The sequence below is a fragment of the Amphiura filiformis genome, chromosome 2, assembly GCF_039555335.1.
Source record: "Amphiura filiformis chromosome 2, Afil_fr2py, whole genome shotgun sequence".
Lineage (NCBI taxonomy): Eukaryota > Metazoa > Echinodermata > Ophiuroidea > Amphilepidida > Amphiuridae > Amphiura > Amphiura filiformis.
In genome coordinates, this window is record NC_092629.1 from 94,919,927 (window position 1) to 94,942,501 (window position 22,575).

Consider the following 22,575-nt stretch of genomic DNA (forward strand, 5'->3'; position numbering starts at 1 on the left):
TTCTTGTCAACTTTAATCCACCAAAAACGTTGACAAATTAAAGAAAGCAGCAAGTTTAGAGAGCGCCCAAATCGGATCACTTTTTGAAATATGTCCCATTTGTAAAAGGACTGATTTAACTCATCATATTACCCTTTCCAGAAGTGCTATATGTATCTTCCATGTACAGATGCGATAATAATTTGTAAGCTTTATGGAACGACCAGACATGTCACTATCTTGTTCTTGCATATAGAGCGGCTTATGTCTTACACATGAAACATGTTTTGCTTTGTTATATTAATTTCATGATTAACAATTGAATTAAACAAATAACAAGTTATGTAATGGCAGTGATGATATTAAAACGTTATCTTGTTGAAAACTGAAAAATTCTGAAAAATAGTGATATCAAAACGGAAATTCAGACAAAACTATATAGACCCGTACGAGTTAGGACAAATCTTTCATTAGCGAGCTATATTAATTTGAAAGTTAAAAGGTTGGCCCCATACTCACGGGCCAAGTTCAGCTGAGGCCTGTCAAAATCGAAAATCTTACACTAAAAGACTCTGCCTGATTTTAACACCGTGTTGTTATTTTTATTTTACTGGAGTTAAACCTACGTTATGTGACACAAACAAAACACTGACAAATAAAAGTTTAGCTTTGTGAAGAAACTTTAATCCTTAATACAGCTAGAGAATCTACAACTGACAGGTAATGACGGAGATAATAACATGAATAATACAAACTTTTCGCAGAACAAGGAATGACCTTTGATCTGACCTACGGTCAGGTCAGCACTTATTGAATTAGTCTTAGACCTCCAGTCGTTTTCCTAACCTAACTACAGTTAGGTATATGCAAGCACTATCATCGTTTTATCTGACATGAAAATCCCACAATTATTGTTTTTCATTTGACCGAGAAAATGAATTTGAAAGCAAAAATGTGTGTCTCAGAATTGTGTTGATTTCAACCATGACTCGATCGACTTCCAGCACGACTATGCGTAACAATAGAGGATGGATGGTCAGTAGCGTTCTGAGTGCATTAATTTTGTGATAATGCTGCAAAAGGAAATGCATTATGGGTATTAGAACTGAAGGGATGTTTCCATCAGGGTTTTCTGCGTGGACTACCAAGGACGTAACGGAAATGCTGTACAGTCATCAAGAATAGTTTGTACAACACTTTATTATCAAAACAGTTGGGATCTGTACAGGATCAGTTATCATTTAAGTAAGGTAAGCTTATTACTTGTATCTATCTGTTATTTTACAATATTTTCTACCTTTTTCAATTAACAATAATGGCGACCGTCTTCCATGAAGATTTAAATCGTGGTCTCTTTTGCAGATAATATTAGTAGTAATATTAAAATTAATAACAGTGGCGTAGATTTCTTTTTGACATGTAGAAATAGGGTTGGAAACAATTTCTTGAAGTATAGTGAATCCAGCACCTTTGGCGAACAGAACAAGCTTAATAGTAGAAGCGGGCAAAAAGTGGCCCTTTTAAGGCTACGAATATGAGGGTAATTTGGTCCGAAACCCAAATACAGGCGTCAACATTGGAAGGATGATTGTATGGACCCCCCTTATCAACATATTTGGGGATCCCCCCAGTGGTTTACGCCTATGAAGAACCTAATAAAAATATTGTTAAGAATGTGATTTAAAATGTTCATATCGTTTTAATTTTCTCAGAGTGTATATCGATTATATAGTACAACGGCAAGATGTTTTCTGCTCAGTTATGGATGTTGTTAAGCGTTATGTATTTGACTGTGAAAGGTAGGTACAAATTGGAGGTTGGGAATTTTGGTAGATTGTTGGATTGATTACCAAATATTTTTAAGATTTGTATATATGTGATGTGATCAAGCAAATTCAGACGGAATTCGGAATTTGAGATATAGCCAAACAAAGGAAGTGGCCCAGAATTGGACTATATTGGCCCGCCATTAAGCTATAAACAGCCATGTACACTATATCTTTAATTAGAATTTATACATTCACCATGTGGACATGGGCGCAGCTATTGTATAAGAACATAATCAGTTAAAATGAGAGATTAAATTCAATCTAGTCAACCATATTATTCCAACATACATTGGAGCAACCAACTTTGCGGTCAGTGCCACTGAACTTCAGCTGGGTTGTGATGTTAAACACCTTGATTCCCGATGACGTCATAATACTTGATACTTTATATCTTTGTGTGTACATGTAGGGTATCCAGATTCAGTAGGAGAGAAATTTGTATTTGCGATGCCAGTGAGTTACATGAGAAATGGCGCCACCCCGTACGTGTGTATATCACCACATTGTCACCACACCCTTGTCATGTAGTAATTACAGTACCCGACCTCAACTTCGAAGATGGTGACGTCATCGAACCATCTCTTACCCAAGGCATCGGAATTTCATTACCTAGATACGTTTTTCCAAATCGTGGCGATGAGTTGACTCCATCTGTTATTGTGAACTCTACGTGCCCTGTGTCTGTTAATGTGTACTTCCAATATGGTGCATGGGCCGAATCTTTTACCGTCCTCCCGACTAACGCTCTAGACAATGAATATCTAATCATTGGAAATTCGCATGTTTTTGGGTCGGAACAATTTCCGGTCTTTTTCTCAATATCTGCTTTGTCAGAAGTGACTTCTGTACACGTGGAATTAAGTATTGGTGGGGAACTTGATTATGTACTCCAGCCGTATGAGAGCTTCTTTTACGAGAATTCAGTCAAAGGAACGGATTTAACAGGGTCATTCGTTAGTGCGAATTCGTCAATTGCTGTGATATCTGGAATGACCTGCGCATACGTACCGGCAGTCGGGAGTGGTCCATGCGCAACAATAATCGAACAAATGCTACCCATACCTCCGGCGTCACGTGCACCGTTTGAGTTTGTTCTGGCGCCATTTTTGAATCGAACTTCAGGATATGCGTATCGGCTTATAGGCGCTTCTGATAATGTTACAGTTGTTATAAATCAAGGAGAAACGCGTCGTCTTAGTAAATACGAGACATATGAAGGCACAAGCGACGAGGTCATATATATCACTTCTGATGGACCAATTTATGTTTCTCAATATATGAAAAGTTTCGCCACAGATAGAATTGGAGGTGCTGCTATGGTAACAATACCACCGGTATCCTCATATGCAAATAATGTTACTTTTTATGCATTTGATGGAGGAAATCCAAATACTATTATTCATTGTTATATTAATATTATTGTAAAATGTGAGCACATTAACGAGCTGTTGCTGGACGAAACCACATCATTGGCAACATGGAATAGATTATCACTGGAGGAGAGAAATGTGTGCGTTGTAAGAGGTAGAGTCGAGATTGGTAGCCATAGCATTGTGACTCACAACGAAGACGTAACATTTCTTGTGATTATTTATGGAATACCAGTCCAAGACACGTTTGCGTTTTTGCATTTAGGACGTTTTTACATTGATGAAGGTAGGCAACTGATAACGGTTTATATGTGATAGGCCAAATAACCAATTTGGCTATACCAGTTGAAATCCATACATCTACTATCATAAACATGATCTTAATCTCATACACAGGGGGTGTAGATTACAAATGGAGTCACACGTTCAGGTAACCTCATTTGAAATTCACACTCCCTGTGTGGAAGAATAAGGTCATGTCATTCATTCATTCATTCATTCATTCATTCATTCATTCATTCATTCATTCCTTCATTCATTCCTGGATTCCCGGCGTTAGCAACTTGATGCGTTAGCATCTTAAATTTAGTTGGCAACATTTAATAAAACCACGTAATTCGTGCATGGCAATTGTTTTCTCCAGCAATCACAACTTTATGCTTTATATGATAGGAAATTAACTATCAAGCACGAAGCACGTGGTTTTATTTGAAACAAACTCATATTGACCATAAAAACGAATTAATACAGCCGTCTCTCAACACGCGATATTCAAAGTTCCCGGGTAGCGAAATTGACCAGCACAATGACGTCTAAGTAATACAATAAAGGCTGACAACAATTGAACACAAGTAACCAGGACGTCATTGCACTAGAAAATTTCGGCGTGGGAATTTTGAACATCGCGTGTTGAGACCCGGCTGTTTTTATTGATATTTATGGTCAATATGAGTTTGTTTCAAATAAAACCACGTAATTCGTGCTTGGTAATTGTTTTTAACATATAAGGCATAATGTTGTGATTGCCGGAGACATCCTTTAAAGACAAATAAGGACAAAAGATGCATTATTCTGGACTTCAATATTTCCTGACCACCTGATGTATGTATTTCTTTGATTTGGTATTTGTTTTTATTCATCACAGAGGACGCAACTACTACTGTTACCATGACTACGCCGATCATAACAACCATTGCTAGCGGTAAGGTCATTTGTTAAAGACAGAGATGCTACTAAGTTTCACTCAAAAACCTGAAACTAGTGAGAAAAACCTAACAAACCACGTGAATACAGGCTGAACGGGCTGAAAATAAATGAAAACGAGGGAATTCAGGCTAAAACCTGAAAAGTGGAATCTCTCTAAAGAACAAAGACCTTTCATGATCTTTCACGAAGTGTAAAAAAGTCAACAGTGCTAGGTTAATGCATTTACTAGATCAAGATCACATAAAACCACCCGGTAAGAACACATTTGATGGGATTATGAAATGTCATAAGTTCTAACCTTACAGATGAGGCGACCCCATCTCCGTGGCCACTTACCTTCACGACACAAATTTGCACAATTGTGACGTGTCATGTCAAAAGGAGACACTTTTGGGCAGGTTATCAAATTAAAGATTTTTACATACAGGCTGCATCAATATGATTGGTACCCATCAAGTTTCCAGTGATTATGGACAAGACCATCACAACAAAATGCAACATAGGAGCTACCTTATTTATAGATGAATGTTATGAAAGGTCATACAACTAAATTATAAATCATGGGCATTTCAAGAGAGTCCATTGTTGCATATTGAAGAACAGGCTTGTCAATAAACATCCAAAACTGATGGGTACCAAACATTTTGATACAACCTGTATCTTAAATATAGAGATATTTTGCTCCACAACGCCGTTTTCCCCAATGAAATCGGACATTCCTAAGCGAAGATATTGAGTTCGTAAGTTATGGTATTATAAAATTGGAAATTAAGATATCGGCCTTTAAAAATATTATTGACAATGTTGAGAGTAGGAATTACCTTGAAAAATGTGTCAAAAAATACAAGATGACAGTTATATTCCGGTCTAAAACTATCAGATAATATTTTAAACATTAATAACATCACAAATTCGCAATAAACCCAAATTGTGAAAAAATCACCTCCAGGCAGATTTTGGTTATTTCTCCATTTACATTCCTGCCCAAAAGTGTCTCCTTTTGACATGAAACGTCACAATTTAGCTCTGGCTGCAATATGAATTTAAATCAAATGCGTCAATACACCAATTATAAAATGTACCTTATACAAGCATTGCTGCGAGTGAATCGTCAATTTATATTTTGAGACTCACAATTTTATAATATCTTGCAAATTGTTCATGTCTTTTTTTATTCGTAGCTTCCTACACAACCATGACAACAGATCTTCAAACTACGCGTGTACCTGGTAAGCAAGACATTAGAATATAACTATACATTTTCGGAATCATTGTGACTAGAGGAATACATTGGAATGGTTTTAACACAATTTGAACAATTTTGAAATTTGACCCCGTGCAAAGTTCGATGACCTTTTCCCGCCAAAAGCTACGCCGGTTCAATTGCCAGCAGGCATTTTCTAGAATTGAACATTATTATGGTGTTTTGTTAGGCTCACACACTAAGATGGGGATCAGTTACATCAGATGACCTTGTTGAGTCCAGCTTTCCACGAAGTGACTTTCGCTAATTGGTTATCAAATGTTGACAGTTGGTAACAGGTGTCATGCTGGAAGCAATTTTGACCATATAGCATGGTTGATTTAGTTATTACCTTCGTTTTCAAAACGTTGGTGAATATAGGACTTATCAATAAAGTAACATGGTAACCATCATAGCACAGAAGAGAGTGTCATTCGGGATGATAATTTTTCTATTCAGGTGTCTAACTCTAGCAATATAAATGTTACTAGAAGTTTTATATACAAAAAAGTCATATACAAAAACGTTTAGATGTTTTTACCATGTTTTAACAGATAACGAACCTCCAACACTAGTTTGCCCTATCATTATGGAGCAACATGTAACCACAGATGAATCCGTGAAAAACGTGACATGGTCAGAACCCATATACACAGACAATTCCGGCATAGAGGTTGCCCGGAAAAGCTCACATCACCCACCAACACAGTTTCCTGTTGGTAATCACCGGGTTGTTTACAAAGCTTGGGATCCCCATGGCAACACAGCTACCTGTGTGGTCATCGTTCAAATTACAGGTATGGTGTTACAATTTGGTTATTTGTTTAAAATTTTGAGCAAAAGATAGTAGTATGTATGTACCATTTTTCACCCTGATGTGGTAGTGACGTCAGTGTGCACTTCATTGGACGCAGCCTCAAATCGCTAGCATTCGCTGGCGTATTAAAGATGCCGCATAGATGGAGAGTGAAACAGCTGCCTTAACGCGTTGGAGTCACTGCCACATCAGGGGAGTGACATTGGGGTGAAGAATGGTATAGGCCCAGGTAGATGAGTCAATGAGTTAATATACTCAAAATATAATTCTTATTAAACCATTCAATGTTTTAGCTACGAGTAGCATCAAAGGAAATGAAAGATGTATGGATTGTCAGGAGTTGCTCTGGCAGCAAGGTCTTTGTCATACATTGCATCTAACTGACAATTCAAATGGTTATTGAATTGTTTTTTCCTTTACATCCAATCGAACCCGCCCAGCAAACATTGTATGCTTAACTTTGCCAATGCTGGCTCCCGTGATTGGGCGAATGTTTGCAAACCGGCGCTGGGCACCGGCGTCGTACTGGGCCAGTACTGGTGCTAAACTGGACGAGTACAAAATAACAATTTTAAGCCTACAAATATTATTATAATAATTCCAAATCTTATTTTCAAATATAAAATGTAATCTAAAACCATATCTATTATAGAACACACATTTAGGCCTACCCGGTTTTCTTTTATAAGCATTTGAACACTTGCATTCTTACTATCAATAGCGGCCTGTCCTGCAGTCTCCATTCAAGTTGGTTCCCAGAATCTTTCGTGGCCCCAGACAGCGGTACGAAATCAAACAGTACCTTCAAACGAAAGATGCGAAGTGGACACTGAGAACCGTAAGTAAACACCAACCCAACAAATTCAGTCCGCAATTATTTGAGTTTTCATAATACATTTTGTTATCATAATTCTCCACACGTTCATAAGGCAAGAAAAAGAAAAACAAAGCTCCCTCGAATGTTTGTTTGTGGTGCGCATTATTATTTGTTTGGAGAAATTTGCTAGATTAATTTTTCCCTGAATTTGTTTTTACAAAATATCCCAAAATATGTTTTTTAACGAATTTGTTGGTAAAAATATTATTACGACTTTATGTATTAATCAAGTTTTCCTATGAAAGTCTCTTTAAATGAATTATACTAGACTCCAGTGTGTGCCCGCTGTGTGTACAGAGGCGTTCAAGGTCAATGCACAATGCATACATTACCACACAACACACTAAGCAGGGCTGTACGGAAGAGGGTATGGGTTTTCCTACGGTACGACGGCATTTTGTAACCAATCAGATTCCTTTTTAGAGAGTAGAATCTGGCAAAGTATTTCTAGGAAATACCGTTTGAGCCAAGTCAATCGGACTGACTATTATCAAGTGAGGGCCGTCTATAGCACGCTACTTTAATGACACGGGGTGCATGTCAGTGTATTTCGCCGTAAATCGAGTGAGATTTTGGGAATACCTCGCGGTGTTTAGTGCTCCTGTACGACGAGGTCTTTCATCAGATTTCCTTGAAAATCAGGGAAAGTAAAGTTTAATATATACATTAGACAATTAAGAGTGAGCCAAAAAATAAGAGACTTTCCCTTTATAATAATTGAAGTTGAAAGTGAAAAAAGACAATTTTCTCCCATTGCTTAACTGTGGGACCCCTTTTATTTGAGCAAAAGAGACTACTTTTCCATATGGTGCGTCGTCCATTTTGAATACAAATTCATCCTTGCTACCTCATCTATATAAACATTAACAATTATATCGATTTATTTTCTGATACGTGATACAGGTGGCAAGGGTCTCGCTTATCGCTTGTGTGTACCTGATGAACAACGAATTGCCTTATGGCTTCCAGTGATTATTACTAGCTGTGGAAGAGATGACGAAATAGATCTGCAGAAACTATCCGAGGTATAAACAAAAGAACGTGCTTCTGATGTAATTATGTTGACATTATTTGACTGCTTAATCAATTTTACTGATGGATATTATTGCTAAAATGAAAAATAAACAATAATTTCCTCTGAAAGGTTTGTTTTTAATTATTACTATTATGATGATTAGTAACATTATTTTTCCTTTCATTTTTTATTGTTATTATATTAATATAAGTAACATATTGAAATAAAACTGATATAATTGCTACCCATAGGCTTCAACATAATTTTAAGATACTTTTCCAAAATATCAAGAGCAATCTTAAGTAAGAACCATTGAACCAATACTAGGGTTGTTTGTACTCATTTAAATACATTTTGCATGCTAATAATAAATATAGTCATGAAAATTTACAATTCTGAAATTTTTGATCTAACAAAATTTGAAATTTGTCGTCTCCAGGCGACACCAATCAAGAGTTAATGAAGAAAGTGTTAAATTGTTACTAGTGGACTCGAGACAGTCTGAATCACATTACTGTATCTATTGTCTATATAGACCGATGTTGTTGAAAGTAACGCGAAAAGTGTTGCTGAGGCTTTACACAGTGTAACTGATGATGTTGATGAATTAACGATACAAGATGTTGAAGATGTTGCAGATACTATCCGCCATATTGCTGATGTAGAAACAGTTACTTCTGAGGTAAATGATTAACTATATTTTGTTGTTCTTATTCTTCCTGTTCATGTGTTTTTATCTTATTCTTCGTAACTGAATTTGGATGAATCAATGGCTGAAGATATGTTGCTAACTCCTCCTCCTCTTCCTCTTCTTCTTCTTGCTCCATGCATGAGTGTCCAATTGATCAGATTGGCAAGAGGTTCACTCTTTCTCCTAAATCAGTGTCCAGCAAAGCTTGCCCTTCTTTCTCTGATCTTCTCTGAGAGTCTGAGGACGTCGCCATACAGCTCTCTATGTTACATTTGCGCTGTTGCCAGTGGAATTTGTACACTGCCCTAAGCATTCATGTGTAACAGTTATCCAGCCTTTTCTGTTGCACTGAAGACTCGCAGCTTAAATTTCATTAATAGAACAGACTTCCAGATCTGGCATAGGTTGTTACATTTGTTACGAGTCGTACTTGACTCAAGGCCAAAATCACCTTTTACCCGAACTCACACAAATGCACAACACAAATACACTGTTTGTTTAAGCTAACAAAATCTAAGTCTTTAATTGAAAACAGAGTATGATTGGTACATATAATAACAATATCGCATATACAATAAAATCACACAATGACAGTTTTACTCTATCCCCAGTAAACACAAAAACGTTTTAAAAACGTTTTAAATAAGTTATATTTTGGCTTTTGGTTTAGGTAAAAACGTTTTAATAACATTAAAATGTCGGGTTATATAAAGGTCATGATAACGTTTTAAATCGTTTTGTATGAAAACACACTACAACAATATTTTTAGATGTTTTCAAAAATGTTATTGTAAACTATTTTTGCAAACATTTTTGCCAAATGTTGTGTCAATACTTAAATAACATTATGTTAAAACATTTGAACCCAGCAAACACAGAAATGTTCTTAAAATGTTTTTTCAAAACCTTTTAATAACATTTAAATGTCGGGTTATATAAAGGTCATGAAAACGTTTTTAAAACGTTATTGAAAATATTTTGGGCAAACATTTTTCGAAAAATATTTTTCAACCCCAAAATAACATTCTGTTTAGAATGTTTTGTATCAAGTTTTCAAGAATGTTTTTGGAATGTTATTAAAACGTTTTTATACCCTTTATATAACCCGACATTTAAACGTTTTCTGTAAAACATTTTTATTTGCTGAGCAGTAGATTATCAAAAATGTTTTTAAGGTTATGAAAACGTTTTATACTCTTAATATACCCTTTATATAACCCGACATTTAAACGTTTTCTGACAACCTTTTATAACCATTTGCGAATGATGTTGAAAACGTTTTGTGTTTGCTGGGTCAGTACTTAACCAGCTGTCTTCTTGTTGGTGATCCTAGAGTTCTTGCAATGTTCTGGACGACTGATGTAATATATCCTTATTCACTTGTCCTGTGAAAATCAACGAAATCCAGTGTACACTTGCGTTTATAAATATCCTTGCGTATTAAATCCTCACACGAAAAATGATGCTGCTTTCTCCAATCACTTTTGTTCTTGCGCTGCTTTCTCCAAATATTAAATCTCCTTGCGCCGCTTTCTCCAAATATGGTGTTTCTTTTACCAATTACTCTTTCTCCAGGGAACAGGCTTCTTTCTGCTCCGCTGTATTTGACAGATGTGTTGTCTTCAAAATACCAGCAAATTCCAGCAATTCGACAGAAGAACTTTAATCCTTCGATGAGGAAGATCACATTTGTTTGCTCGCTATCTCCTTCGTTGCTGTATTAAAATTAGCTCAATTATTGGCTATGTAAACTGGTTAAAATGTACTTCTCTTTTGAAGCACGAAGACCATCACACACATGTGGAGTTTCACAATCTCCCATGACATTCTGTAAAGTCCAAATTCAAGCCTCAAGCTTTTTATACCAGTACTCATGCAAAAAAACCCATCATCTATTAATAAACCATTACTTCAATCACATTTTCACAACATTGCTGCAATATTGGGATTTTCCAATATTAATTATACACATTCACCTTTCTCATTACATCACTTCCTGGGTTTTTCCCCTCTGTGGTGCAATACACTGAACTGGGGATTTCCAAGTTCCAAACATAGATCTGACTTTGTTTACAATAATTTTGGGGGAATTCCAAAATGACTTTCCACACCATTATCTTGCATGTACAAGGGGTTTCCCATCTCATGACATACTTTCAGATTGTAAACAAAGTTAAATAATTAAATTAAATTACTCAGGGCACATCACACATTAGCTTAATTAAACTTTACGAATAATTCAACCAACAGGTTATAACGGACGTGGTAGCTATCGTCAACAATGTCGTCACGACCACAAATAAACATGCTACGACAACACCAGATGAACTTGCCACAAAAGGGCCTCACTTGAGTAACATTCTGATAGCCTTTGAGGAGCAGATAACAAGAATTGCAAACACCGGACAAACTTTTGATCCTGTCATTGAATCAAACATAGCTCTATCATCAGCGACTAAGTCATCACAAGGAAACGCTACTGCAAGGTTGAACTTTGCCGTTTTAAGTGATAATTATAAAGACAACAGCGACAATACTTTCACGGAGGAAAATATCAAAGTGTATGAAAGTAATAGTGAGATTGTGGGCATGGAAATCAGGTCATCTATTTCTCTACCAGCGTCTGTTTTTAACGTTAGCCGAAACGGTAAGCCATTTTGCCATTCACTAGCTCAAGCTGCCGTGCGCTTGCAACCTCTGGAAAGGTGTATATTATTATATGTATCATATAGGTGAACACACTTTTTTATTTATAGGTTAATCCATACAAATTGTTTGTTTACTATACTGACTATTTGTTTGTTTGTTTTTAAAGTAATTTAAAAATACTCGTGAACAAGTGTGTTTCTAATAAATTTAATCACAATGTCCATATTCCTTATCAGTTTTAGGTACTTTAATAGGACGTTTTAATATGATCGAACGACTTTAATAATTTCTTAGATACTATTGGTGTTAATTTCGTCGCCTACAACACGGCCACTCTATTCCCATCTTACCAATCCAATAAAACGGTGAGCAGTGACATCTTGTCAGCGATAGTTGGAGGCAATTTGAACGTCAACAAACTTCAAGACCCAGTTGTTTTAGAATTTACAGTGAGTATTATGCGTTATTCCAGTACACCTCAAATGGAAGACATCACCTTTATCTCCCACACAAGTAGTGTGAATTTCAAATGAGGCTATCTGAATGGCAAGTAAAACAATGTTTATCGGAGAAAACGTAAACACAGTCAGGCTGTATCAAAATGATTGATATGGCCTATCCATCAGTTTCGATATAAAATAATGAAATGTGATTATAAGAAAGCATTTGACGTGATAGAAACTACCTACATGAACTTGCAATTGTTTTCTGACGTATTTATTATCCATTTCGTTATGGTATTACGTGTTAATATAAAGACGAATGGCTAAGTATTAAAATCGTTGTATCAACATTGGTTTAAGTAATTCGTTATTTTAAGTAATACTCTCATTGGTTTACTCTAAAATACAGATAACAGGAGAAAACCCAGTGTGTGTATTTTGGGATTTTGATAACGAGGATTGGTCACAGACAGGTTGCCAGTTGGTTAACTCTACAAGTCTCAGAACGGTTTGTCATTGCAATCATCTAACCAACTTTGCTGTTCTTGTGGTAAGAAAAATTATTATGTAAAAGCGATAAACTGCGCCGATTTCCTCTTTATTTTACCCGCAACATTTTACTATCGCTTCAACAAGACTCATTCAGTCTCATGGTGATATAACGTCTATGTAATTTTGACAGAGGTATTCAGTGTATTTTTCGTACAATTGGTAAATTATTGATCATGATAGGGTAAAATTACTTTTCCTACTTGTATTTTGGCCGAGCAGTTTATAGCCATACTTGTTAAATATAAAGGTGCCCGATATGTGAAGTATATCCCTAGCTCATTGTAAACATGTGTACTGTGTCCTCGGACTATTTGTTTTTTATTGGATTCGTTCGGGTTTGGCAACCCTGGAATACCCAAGAAAGCCAGTTATGAAGCTTAGTTCCATTAGGACAGGACGGAAACAGTCAGGGCTTAACACCCTTCTCTTCTCAAAACTGGCTGTGAGCTACATGTACTAGGTATGGCTCTTCTGTTCACGGGACCGACGGCTTAACGTCCCCTCCGAATGACGGAATTCTCTCAAGGTTCATATACCCAACACTAAATGCACCGGCAGTCTAAATTAAAATCTAGGCATTGTTTTTCTAGATCGAACCCGGGACCTTATGCACCAAAAACTATAACCACTGAGCCATGCTTTCTAAAGTGTTCTAATATATGGCTCAATTGTTTTAAGAAAATACTTAATATCATATCTTTAAAGAGTCACATTTCAGTCATGGTCAGATACCGGATAAAAATGGTGGGAAATTCTCATTAAAACAGAACAAAAAGTTTCAGCCATTCCATTCCATGTTGCCAACTATTAAAAAAAAGTTGAACCCTACTATCGACTGGAACATGTTAGAATTGATTGACTGTTGGTTCTTTACCGTGCGAAGCAATGATGAATGCTCCTGAATGCCAATTTGGTGCAATGTAATCATAGTGGAAAATACAAAAAACGTTGCATAAATGTTACGATATTCACCAACGTTAAGTAACTTAATATGCAACCGTTAATCAACCATGCAACCGGTAACTTTGTTGAGTAAACGTTTATTATAAAAGTTCACTCAAATTATTCCAAGTTTAGCCTATATAAATAGTAGGTATTCTTTTCTCATGTTAGTTAAAGGGAGTCTCCGGCAATCATAACATTTTGCCGTATATTTTAGAAAAATAATTATTAAGCACGAATCACATGGTTTTATTTAAAACAAACTCATGTTGACCATAAAAACGAATAAAAACAATCGGCTCTCAACACGCGATATTCAAAATTCCCGCACCGAAATTGTCTAAATGCAATGACGTAATGTTATTTGTGTTCAATTGTCGTCAGCCTTCATTGTAATACTGGGACGTCATTGCACTCGACAATTTCGGCGTGTTGAGAGACGGATGTTTTATTCGTTTTTATGGTCACTATGAGTTTGTTTTAAATAAAACCACGTGATTCGTGCTTGACAATTATTTTTCTTACACATAAGGCATAGTGTTGTGCTTGCCGGAGTCATCCTTTAAATTTTGCTCGACAAAGTTAACTAACTGTCGTACAGTTAACACTGTTACCGATTGTTTACGTTGTGTAGCAACAATCACAAAACATTATCGAAATTTGTTTTTTAATAGTTGCACTATCTAATCCTGCACATTATGACACCACATTGAATCTAACGTGACCTCAAGAAGTAAAGTTACAAACAATTGAATAGACGAAGGTCCAGTTTTAAAAGTGACAAACTGACCTATACAAGGCACAAAAAGATTCCAACAAGCGAAACAAAGAGACAACACACTTTCTTCAATGAAGCGTTATTTAAAGCCGTTTTTATTTCAGTTTTTGCTCCCCGTACTTTTCATAACTTTCATTTTATTTATCAGTTCTTTTGTTTCAGTTTTCTTTTGTTCCTTTTGTTTTAAATTAAAGCCAAACGCATAAATTAGCCATTCACCACTCTCAAGTTTGTCACTTTTAAAACTGGACCGTCATCTAATCAAATGCTTGTAACTTTACTTCTTGAAGTCACATTGGATTCAATGTGGTGTCATAATGTGCAGGATCAGATAGTGCATCTATTAAAAACAAGAAATTTACTACAATATTGTTCAGTTTGGAAATTGTGATTTTTTTTCCAAGTGTAAGGATACTTTATTGGCGCAGTATATTTATTCACCAATCTATGTAACAAGAACAACTGATAAATGATACAAATGAAAGGGAATACTTCGAAATAATTAGGGTGATTACGTAACTGATGCATGTTTGAACCAACTACTATGTAAAATCCAATCGAACCAACGGACTGTAAAAGGATCACAATATATCGTACTCTGTAAACTCAACAGGATCCTACTTACAAGGAAAGTCATTTCATTTTGGACATTATCAGTAAGGTTGGATGTGGACTGTCAATATGTGCTCTTCTCATCACCATCCTCATATTCATCTGTTTCAGGTAGGCTCTCTATATTGAATGTTTTATTACCACGCAGGGCAATTATGTACTCCGACGTTTTTCCGTTGCATTTCGAGACTATAGTTTGATCAGCTCGTTATCGGCGGGAATTGTTAGGATTTTACCACTGCGCCCAAAAGTAGACCCATGAGTGATATAGTTGATCTGTCTGGTCTATATTGTGCGCCTTAAAGAAAATAGACAACGTATAGGACTTACATGAATAATTTGCGACGATTCTGGCAAGATGTCACAAGACAGTTCTCGAAATACAAAATATAAATATTAATACGCGATGTTATAAGGCCCGCCGATTACGAGCTGATCAAACTATAGTTCGACTTTTCCTGTAAATTGCATACACACTATATGCTACTGTACTGTAAAATATAGAATGAAGAATGTATATATGTAGGATGCATTTTACTCATACCATTGGCAAAATAAGTAAGCTCTAACCTAATGTTAATGAAAGAATAGATATCACATTTAACTACGATAAACGAATAACACAGTGTTAAGTTCCCTCAAACTTGACATTAAATAGGCTACAAAGGACCGGGATTCAAACATCTCAAAGTTTCACCCACTGAGGAAGTTCTTTACTTAACCATGAAGACAAACCCAGTCCTCTCCTATTGACTAAATTGACAAACACTGTAATCTAATGCCGGTTGCTGGGTCGATCGTCTTTCCTAATGTTTATGGATTGTCTTTATAATTGGTGCTTTCCTGGAGTAGATCGACTAAACATCAATATCACGCCCTTCTTGTCCTCGCTTCCGTTATTTTATAATCACGTGATACCCTTCTTGTCCTCGTTTTTCTTATTTTACAAACGTGATATCGATGCACTCCATCAATGGCAGGAAAATGCCAATCATAGTAATGGTCCATAAGTTCATTTTTTCATCTTACACACAGACGTTTACGAACAGGAGTCAATGCAACACCACGAATCATTCACGTTCACCTCTGTATATCACTGCTACTTCTCTACACCGTGTTTCTAGTTGGCATTGATCTCGTATCTCATCGCACTCTATGCATGTCTATTGCCGCCATATTGCAATGGTTAACCCTTGCAAGTCTTTCTTGGATGACCGTGGAGGCGTATAATCTGTATCTGAATGTAGTCAGAATGTTTGACGTAGAACCGGAACATTTTGTGAAGAAAGCATTTGTGGTTGCTTGGGGTAAGGACCTGCTAGTTTTTTTTTTTTTTATATAAAAATGGTGGCATTAAAATAAATTTATACAACGCCTTTCACGTGTTTCAAACCGCTTTACATTTATTCCATTGCCGTTAGTATTATATATCAGCTGCTATACAATGCGCATGGGATGCTCATACCTTTGGGCTGCGCTCAATGCAATATCCATAACAGCTCCTCTTTTCACCTATAGGTAAAAAGAAGCCAGCGAGGTAAAGCGCCTTGCTCAAGTGCACAGCCGGTGTTCGAACTCGGAAAAACATCTAATGCGCGGCAGAGTACGTATCGCTGCGCCACCGTGCCCACATTCGGCATTACAAATTTGTAAGGTATTTGTGCACTTGCAACAGTTTTAATACAGTTAAACTATCACCTATCGAGAATAATACTTTAATTATTAAATAAATATTTTATGATATTAACATTATAAATATTCTAATTAGTTAATTTTATGACCTGTGAATAATTAATTGTTATTAATTTCGCTAAAAAGATGCATCATTTGATAAAAAAGAGGTCATAATTGGACAATGAGCGTTGATTTGATGCATTTGTGTCGTTGCTAAAGGAACCTTTTTAATTGGGCAGAGGTACCTTTGAGTCAGCAAGATCAAAGGTCAAACGAGATCATTGTATGAAATGCGCTATGATGCCTCTTCACAGAGAAATGTGCATGGTAACTTCATGATTATCATGAAGTAGGAAGTAGTCAGTTTTCACAGTTGCTGTGTTTGGCCCGAGCCACAGAGCCTCCACAGATTGTGACAACACTTTTTGTAACCTTTCTTTTGATAGTGCCTGTTCTATATTTTTGTACCTAGGGGTTCCATTGATTGTTACAGGATTGTGTGTTGGTCTTTCGGTGGGCCTCAGCTGGCCATATTATGATCACCTCGATTAGTAAGTATTGCATGAGAATTATTAATGGGATACCGTTACCACATGGAAATTATATGGGACACCGTTATTCTGTCATTATGGAGTATAGCATGTTGTGTTAATATTGGCTATTCCAGAGAAATAAGGGAGCATTCAGATTAAAAATATGGGATGCCATACCAATGTCATATGTCATTACAGAACGGTCAACTGCATATCCGTCAATACACGCTTTTTCAATGGGAAATGAACTTAGCTGCTTGGATGATGTCACGATGAGGTTAGCATTTATTCCGTATTGAAAGAGCGTGTACTGACGGATATGCAGTCGACCGGCCTCATTAGCATGTTTCACTTCCTAGATAGACAAGATGTGTGCTTCATTGAATAGAGGCCGTCAGCCTTTCGCGATCTTGTGGCTAGAAATGATACGTGTGTTCATGCGTCGGACAATACGCGCAGGGCGCAGTTTGCCACGCAGCTGTTATGCACGCATCGACACGGTGATTTTGCTGTTCACGCATGTAGATCGAACGACCATCGCAGCGTGTACCCACAAGATGGCGGCATATGACATCACGCTGACAGCCTTTAGTTCGTATGAATACCGTTATTAGTGTCATTCAAGGATAACACATTGGGCTATTCCATTTAAAATCCACACAACTCCTGTGGAAGATGTTGAAAATATCTTCCACAGAGGAGTATGAATTTCAAATAGGATGAACACACTAGCAACTCCATTTGAAACTCGCCCTCCCTCAGTGGAAGATTCAAGGAAATCTTTATCATCAGGTGTATAAAATTGAAACGGGGCTGCCCAATGTGTTCATTCCATTTGAAATTCATACTCACCCTGTGTAAGATATTTCCAAAATCTTCAACATGGGGAGTGCGGATGTTAAATAGAATAGCCCATCAGAGATAATGGAGTTCTCATTAAGGTTAAATACAATTGATTTTCAAGGCTTGATTCCAGAGGGGCGTAAGTTAATAATGGAAACAGCCATGCAGAAAAGAATGAACTCACGCGTACAATAGTGTTTCAATCTGAACTAGGGCCACGGACAAACCGCGGCTCGTGAGTCATCCTATATGTTGCAGGGATAGGGAAGGGGCGACCATGATAGGACCATATGGGCTGATGGGGAGGGGGTGTGATTGTGGGCAGCCGTTTTCGGCAATTTTCCTTTGGATTTTCTAAATTTTCAATTTTAAAATTATCCTGGATGATATCTGTCGTGAAATAAATCAACTTGCTTCTATAGGCTATAATAGGCCTAGTATGCCTATTTATACCCTGATTATGCAATATATAGGCCTACAACAATAACTACAACAACAGTAACAAAACCAACAACAAATATTTTGTTAATCTAATTTGTAAAAATATATTCATAAGCCGCGCCTATTAGACTAGTATAGCCTAAAAATTTCTGAATTATATAATGAAAAAAAAAGGCAAAAACAATCAATCGCTGCAGTCAGAAAGAAAGAAACGAACAAGAAAAAAGTGAGAGAAAAATAAAATAAAATAAAATAGATGGAATGGACCACAGAGGGACTCGAACACGTACCAAAGTTTTCCAGCTCAAAACTGTAGTATTATATAGTCGAACGTGAGTCTGAGCGCGCTAACCGATTGAGCTACAGAGTGATCTGTGAAATCGATTGATCTCAAACTGACTATTATGGAATAGTGCATACCAGGCTCTTATGATAAACAATCTCATCACCGCTGTAAATGTCGGAGGTATCGATGGCGAAAAACCTCGATTTTTGCAAAAGTAGCTTAAATTTGGAGTGAAATTCAAATGGTAAAGGAATCGACATACTTTTGAGAAATAATGTAGGCAGTTAGAAATCAAAATCAATGTTGCACAATCCAGATATCGATAATGTAACATAACAGTGTTTTGTGGTACAAGATTCTCGAAAATTGTTCCCAAAAACGGGCTAATAAAATTTAATCGGTACTGTTTTTGGTTCTTCCCCATGGCAACATTATTTCTTTGGTCGATTTGTAGTACAATACAAAAAGGAGAAAACAATCACTCGGCGTAGTTTTATACGGAGCGAATATTTGAAAAAACTGCATGGAACGTGTTTTTGATCTTGTGAACATGGTGCGTAAAAATGATTTAAACGAAGGATTTTCAAACGGATTTTAAAAATGTGTATAAACACACAAAAATAATGTTAAGATACATCCATGCACCAACATTTGACTCACTGCGATATTTGATTGCTGAGAAAACGCGGTTTTAGAGAACAACTTTATACGTCTTTTATACGTTTTTTATACGTTTCTTCGTGTAACCTTAAAGCGAAAAATACGGATTATCCCAAAATTTTGATCATAAACCCATTACCTATAATCGAAGATATTTTAAAAATACTAGTTTGCGTCTGACGTCAGTGTCAAGTAAACTCCCCGCTTCCCTTGACAGTGTCGGGACTTTTACACAAGGCAAAAAACAACTTTTCTAGGCATTGTTGACAAAAAGAAGGTTTCCTATTTAATACCTAACTTCTGAGGCGGTTTGTATATTTGAAGGTACAAATGAACCACACGTTGTTTTGACGTCGTTTTTGGAACTCAATCATCACGACACTCATAAACAAACCGTGCCCGAGTTGGATTGAGAGATGACGTCAGACGCAAGCTAGTCAGATGCACACCTACTAGCAACCCACTGACTTTATGTTGTGATCATTTTGAACGTGGTTCCAAACACATCGAGGGTTCAGAACCAGAAAGCCGTAACTCACGATGACCAGCTTTCACAAAATGAGCATAAAGTTGGCTCCTTGTTTTGGTCTTCAAAAATTAATATTTCCTCCACAATGTCGTTTGTTTTCTATTCAGTTTTGTCATGAGTAATGGACTGTATCTTTATGCTCATTTTGTGGGAGCAGGTGATTGTGAGTTGAGGCTTTCTGGTTCTAAACCCTCGATCTGGCAACGATCAATTTTAACGTCACACGACGGCGAATTGATAAAGGAAAGTTAATACTACTTACCGGCTGATTAATTCACCTTTAATAATTGTTATTATATTTACAGCTGTTTTGTTGCGATTGGACCCGTGTTTTACTACGGTTTGGTGGTACCCGTTGGCCTTCTTCTCCTATACAACATGATAACGTTTGTATGGGTAATGACTCACCTCTGCAAAGCAAATTTAGGCGGGAACGTCACACAGCAGTCTAAAATCCATGTGATCTCCAAACGATTCTGGCACGCACTGACTATCTCTGTCCTGATGGGATTAACATGGGTGTCTGGGTTCTTGGCGATAGAGGGCGCCAAACTCGTCTTCTCCATCATTTTCTGTGTTTGTAACTCTCTCCAAGGTGTTGTCATCTTTCTTCTGTTTTGCGTCAGACAAGAAGATGTCCGCAAAACTGTGTTTCCTTTTTGTAACCCCAAATCACAAGGTACGTCATCTTCCCGCCATGAAACACATAGCACGGCTCTATCCAGATCACAGACAAGATTCACGACCAATCTGAACAGAAAGATGGACGATTTCGATACTATTATACCAACTACGGAATACCATATTGGACATGGTCGTGGAGGTTCATATACAAATTTCGCGGCTGGTGTACCAGAGTATGAGCTATCTCATATTGATAACGATTATCATCATCCCGATGACCATGATCATAATCTTGAACCACAAGCAGACCCTGCTTCACCGTTATTAGTCGAACACACTAAAACGTCATCACAAAAATCGTCAGCTTCTTCTTCCTCGAAGAAATGTTGAGGTACAAGCTCATTAACACTACTTTACATTACTTGTAATAAGGTAGCACAAATTCTTTTGAGTCTCCCAAGCATATACCCTTTTATAGTCCCAAGCATATACCCTTTAATAATTAAAATAACATCGGGACATATACTTTCCCCTTTGAAGTCAGCTGTCATTGACCTCATCTTGAAAAAAGCTAAAGTGAACTAAAGTCTGCACAAAAAGTAACTCAGTTGTTATAAATAAAGAAATAGATTCAGAACTAATAATTGTTTTCACAATATTTCAACATAAAAAGAAGGATGATTTATTTACGCGCATTTTGATACCCCATTTGTCCAATTGTGTTCAATATTGACAATACAGCAGTGTTTTGAAAGAAAAATACCCCCAATTTAAAAGTTGCAGTTATTTGTATTGATTTGAAGTAAGCGCGAAGACAATGGCGGGCTTTACGTGTTTACAGTGCTGGTATTATGACCATTGATCGCTGTAAACTGCAACTTTTAAATTCGGGTATTTTTCTGTAAAAGCACTACTGTGTTGTTAATATTGAACGACATTTGACGAATGGGGTATCAAAATGCGTGTAAATAAATCATCCTTCTCGCTCTGTTGAAATATTGTGAAAATAATTATTAGTTCTGAATCTATAGGCGTACATATAACAGCTGAGTTACTTTTTGTGCAGACTTTATATACAGTGACAAACCTGCTGTTCCTTGGTTAAGTTAAAAAGAGTTACCTGGATTGTCTTGATGTTTGCTGAGTAGCACTGCACCAGTGATGCGATGAAAGTAAACACTACAACAATATTCATTTGTGTTGACTTGCACGCATTCGGTAATAGCAATATACATGTAGAATTCGATTATATAAGGCCGTATAAAATTAATGTTTTGGTTCTCGTCCAGAGGATTTTCATGAATTGATGAGGGAGGGAGGTGTTTTTTTTGTTTTTGTTTTTTTTCAATGTAAAATTAGCATTGTCAGTAGTTTTTGGTCTTCTCCAACAGTGCTCGAGGAAACGATGAGGCCCTTTTTTTTTCTTCAAATGTGAGATTCTGAGGATAAACCCCTAGAGTACCACAAAAGACTTGGAAGTGATGCTTGTTCTCTAATAAACTTATTTATATGTATGAAGATTTCATAAATCATTCCAAAGTCTAAAAAATTGAAAAATCTATAAAAAAAAAAAAAATCTGACAAATCCCAGAAATTGAGGAGGGAGAGTAAGAGGACCATAATATTAATTTTACACGGCCTAAGCGAGCGTGTTCCCTTTTATGTACAGTTGAATTTAGTGCGAAACGTTGAAACTGAACAATTAAATGTCTCAAAATGATCTGCCCGTGTAAAATATGTCACCACTTGCAAAATCTGTGTTGGATTACAGATGTTTTACATTATGTTTCAACCGATCACAAATGTTCGTCTCCTTGCGAAATGATCTGATAACATTGCTATTAAAGGTGTATTTTATCACAGATCATGTTGTACACAGTGAGAAGCTGAGATGAAGTTAATTCTTCTCAGGTGAGAAGACGACGTGATCACACTATAATAATTGCAACATTACATCTTTTGAGCACACTCCCCCGTGTCAT

The 22,575-nt window shown here is 36.7% G+C and overlaps 1 protein-coding gene across 1 annotated transcript; it reads left to right on the forward strand.

Moving 5' to 3' along the window:
* Positions 1 to 1,697: 1,697 nt before the first annotated feature.
* LOC140145109 (uncharacterized) lies at positions 1,698 to 21,999 on the forward strand. Its single transcript, XM_072166891.1, has 15 exons — positions 1,698 to 1,778; positions 2,218 to 3,464; positions 4,323 to 4,379; positions 5,566 to 5,613; positions 6,182 to 6,424; positions 7,166 to 7,282; positions 8,225 to 8,346; positions 8,872 to 9,018; positions 11,278 to 11,674; positions 11,971 to 12,125; positions 12,529 to 12,669; positions 15,005 to 15,114; positions 16,039 to 16,310; positions 17,150 to 17,228; positions 20,275 to 21,999. The coding sequence occupies exons 1-15, from the start codon at positions 1,741 to 1,743 to the stop codon at positions 20,981 to 20,983; spliced, it is 3,882 nt and encodes a 1,293-aa protein (XP_072022992.1). The 5' UTR covers positions 1,698 to 1,740; the 3' UTR covers positions 20,984 to 21,999.
* Positions 22,000 to 22,575: the final 576 nt, after the last annotated feature.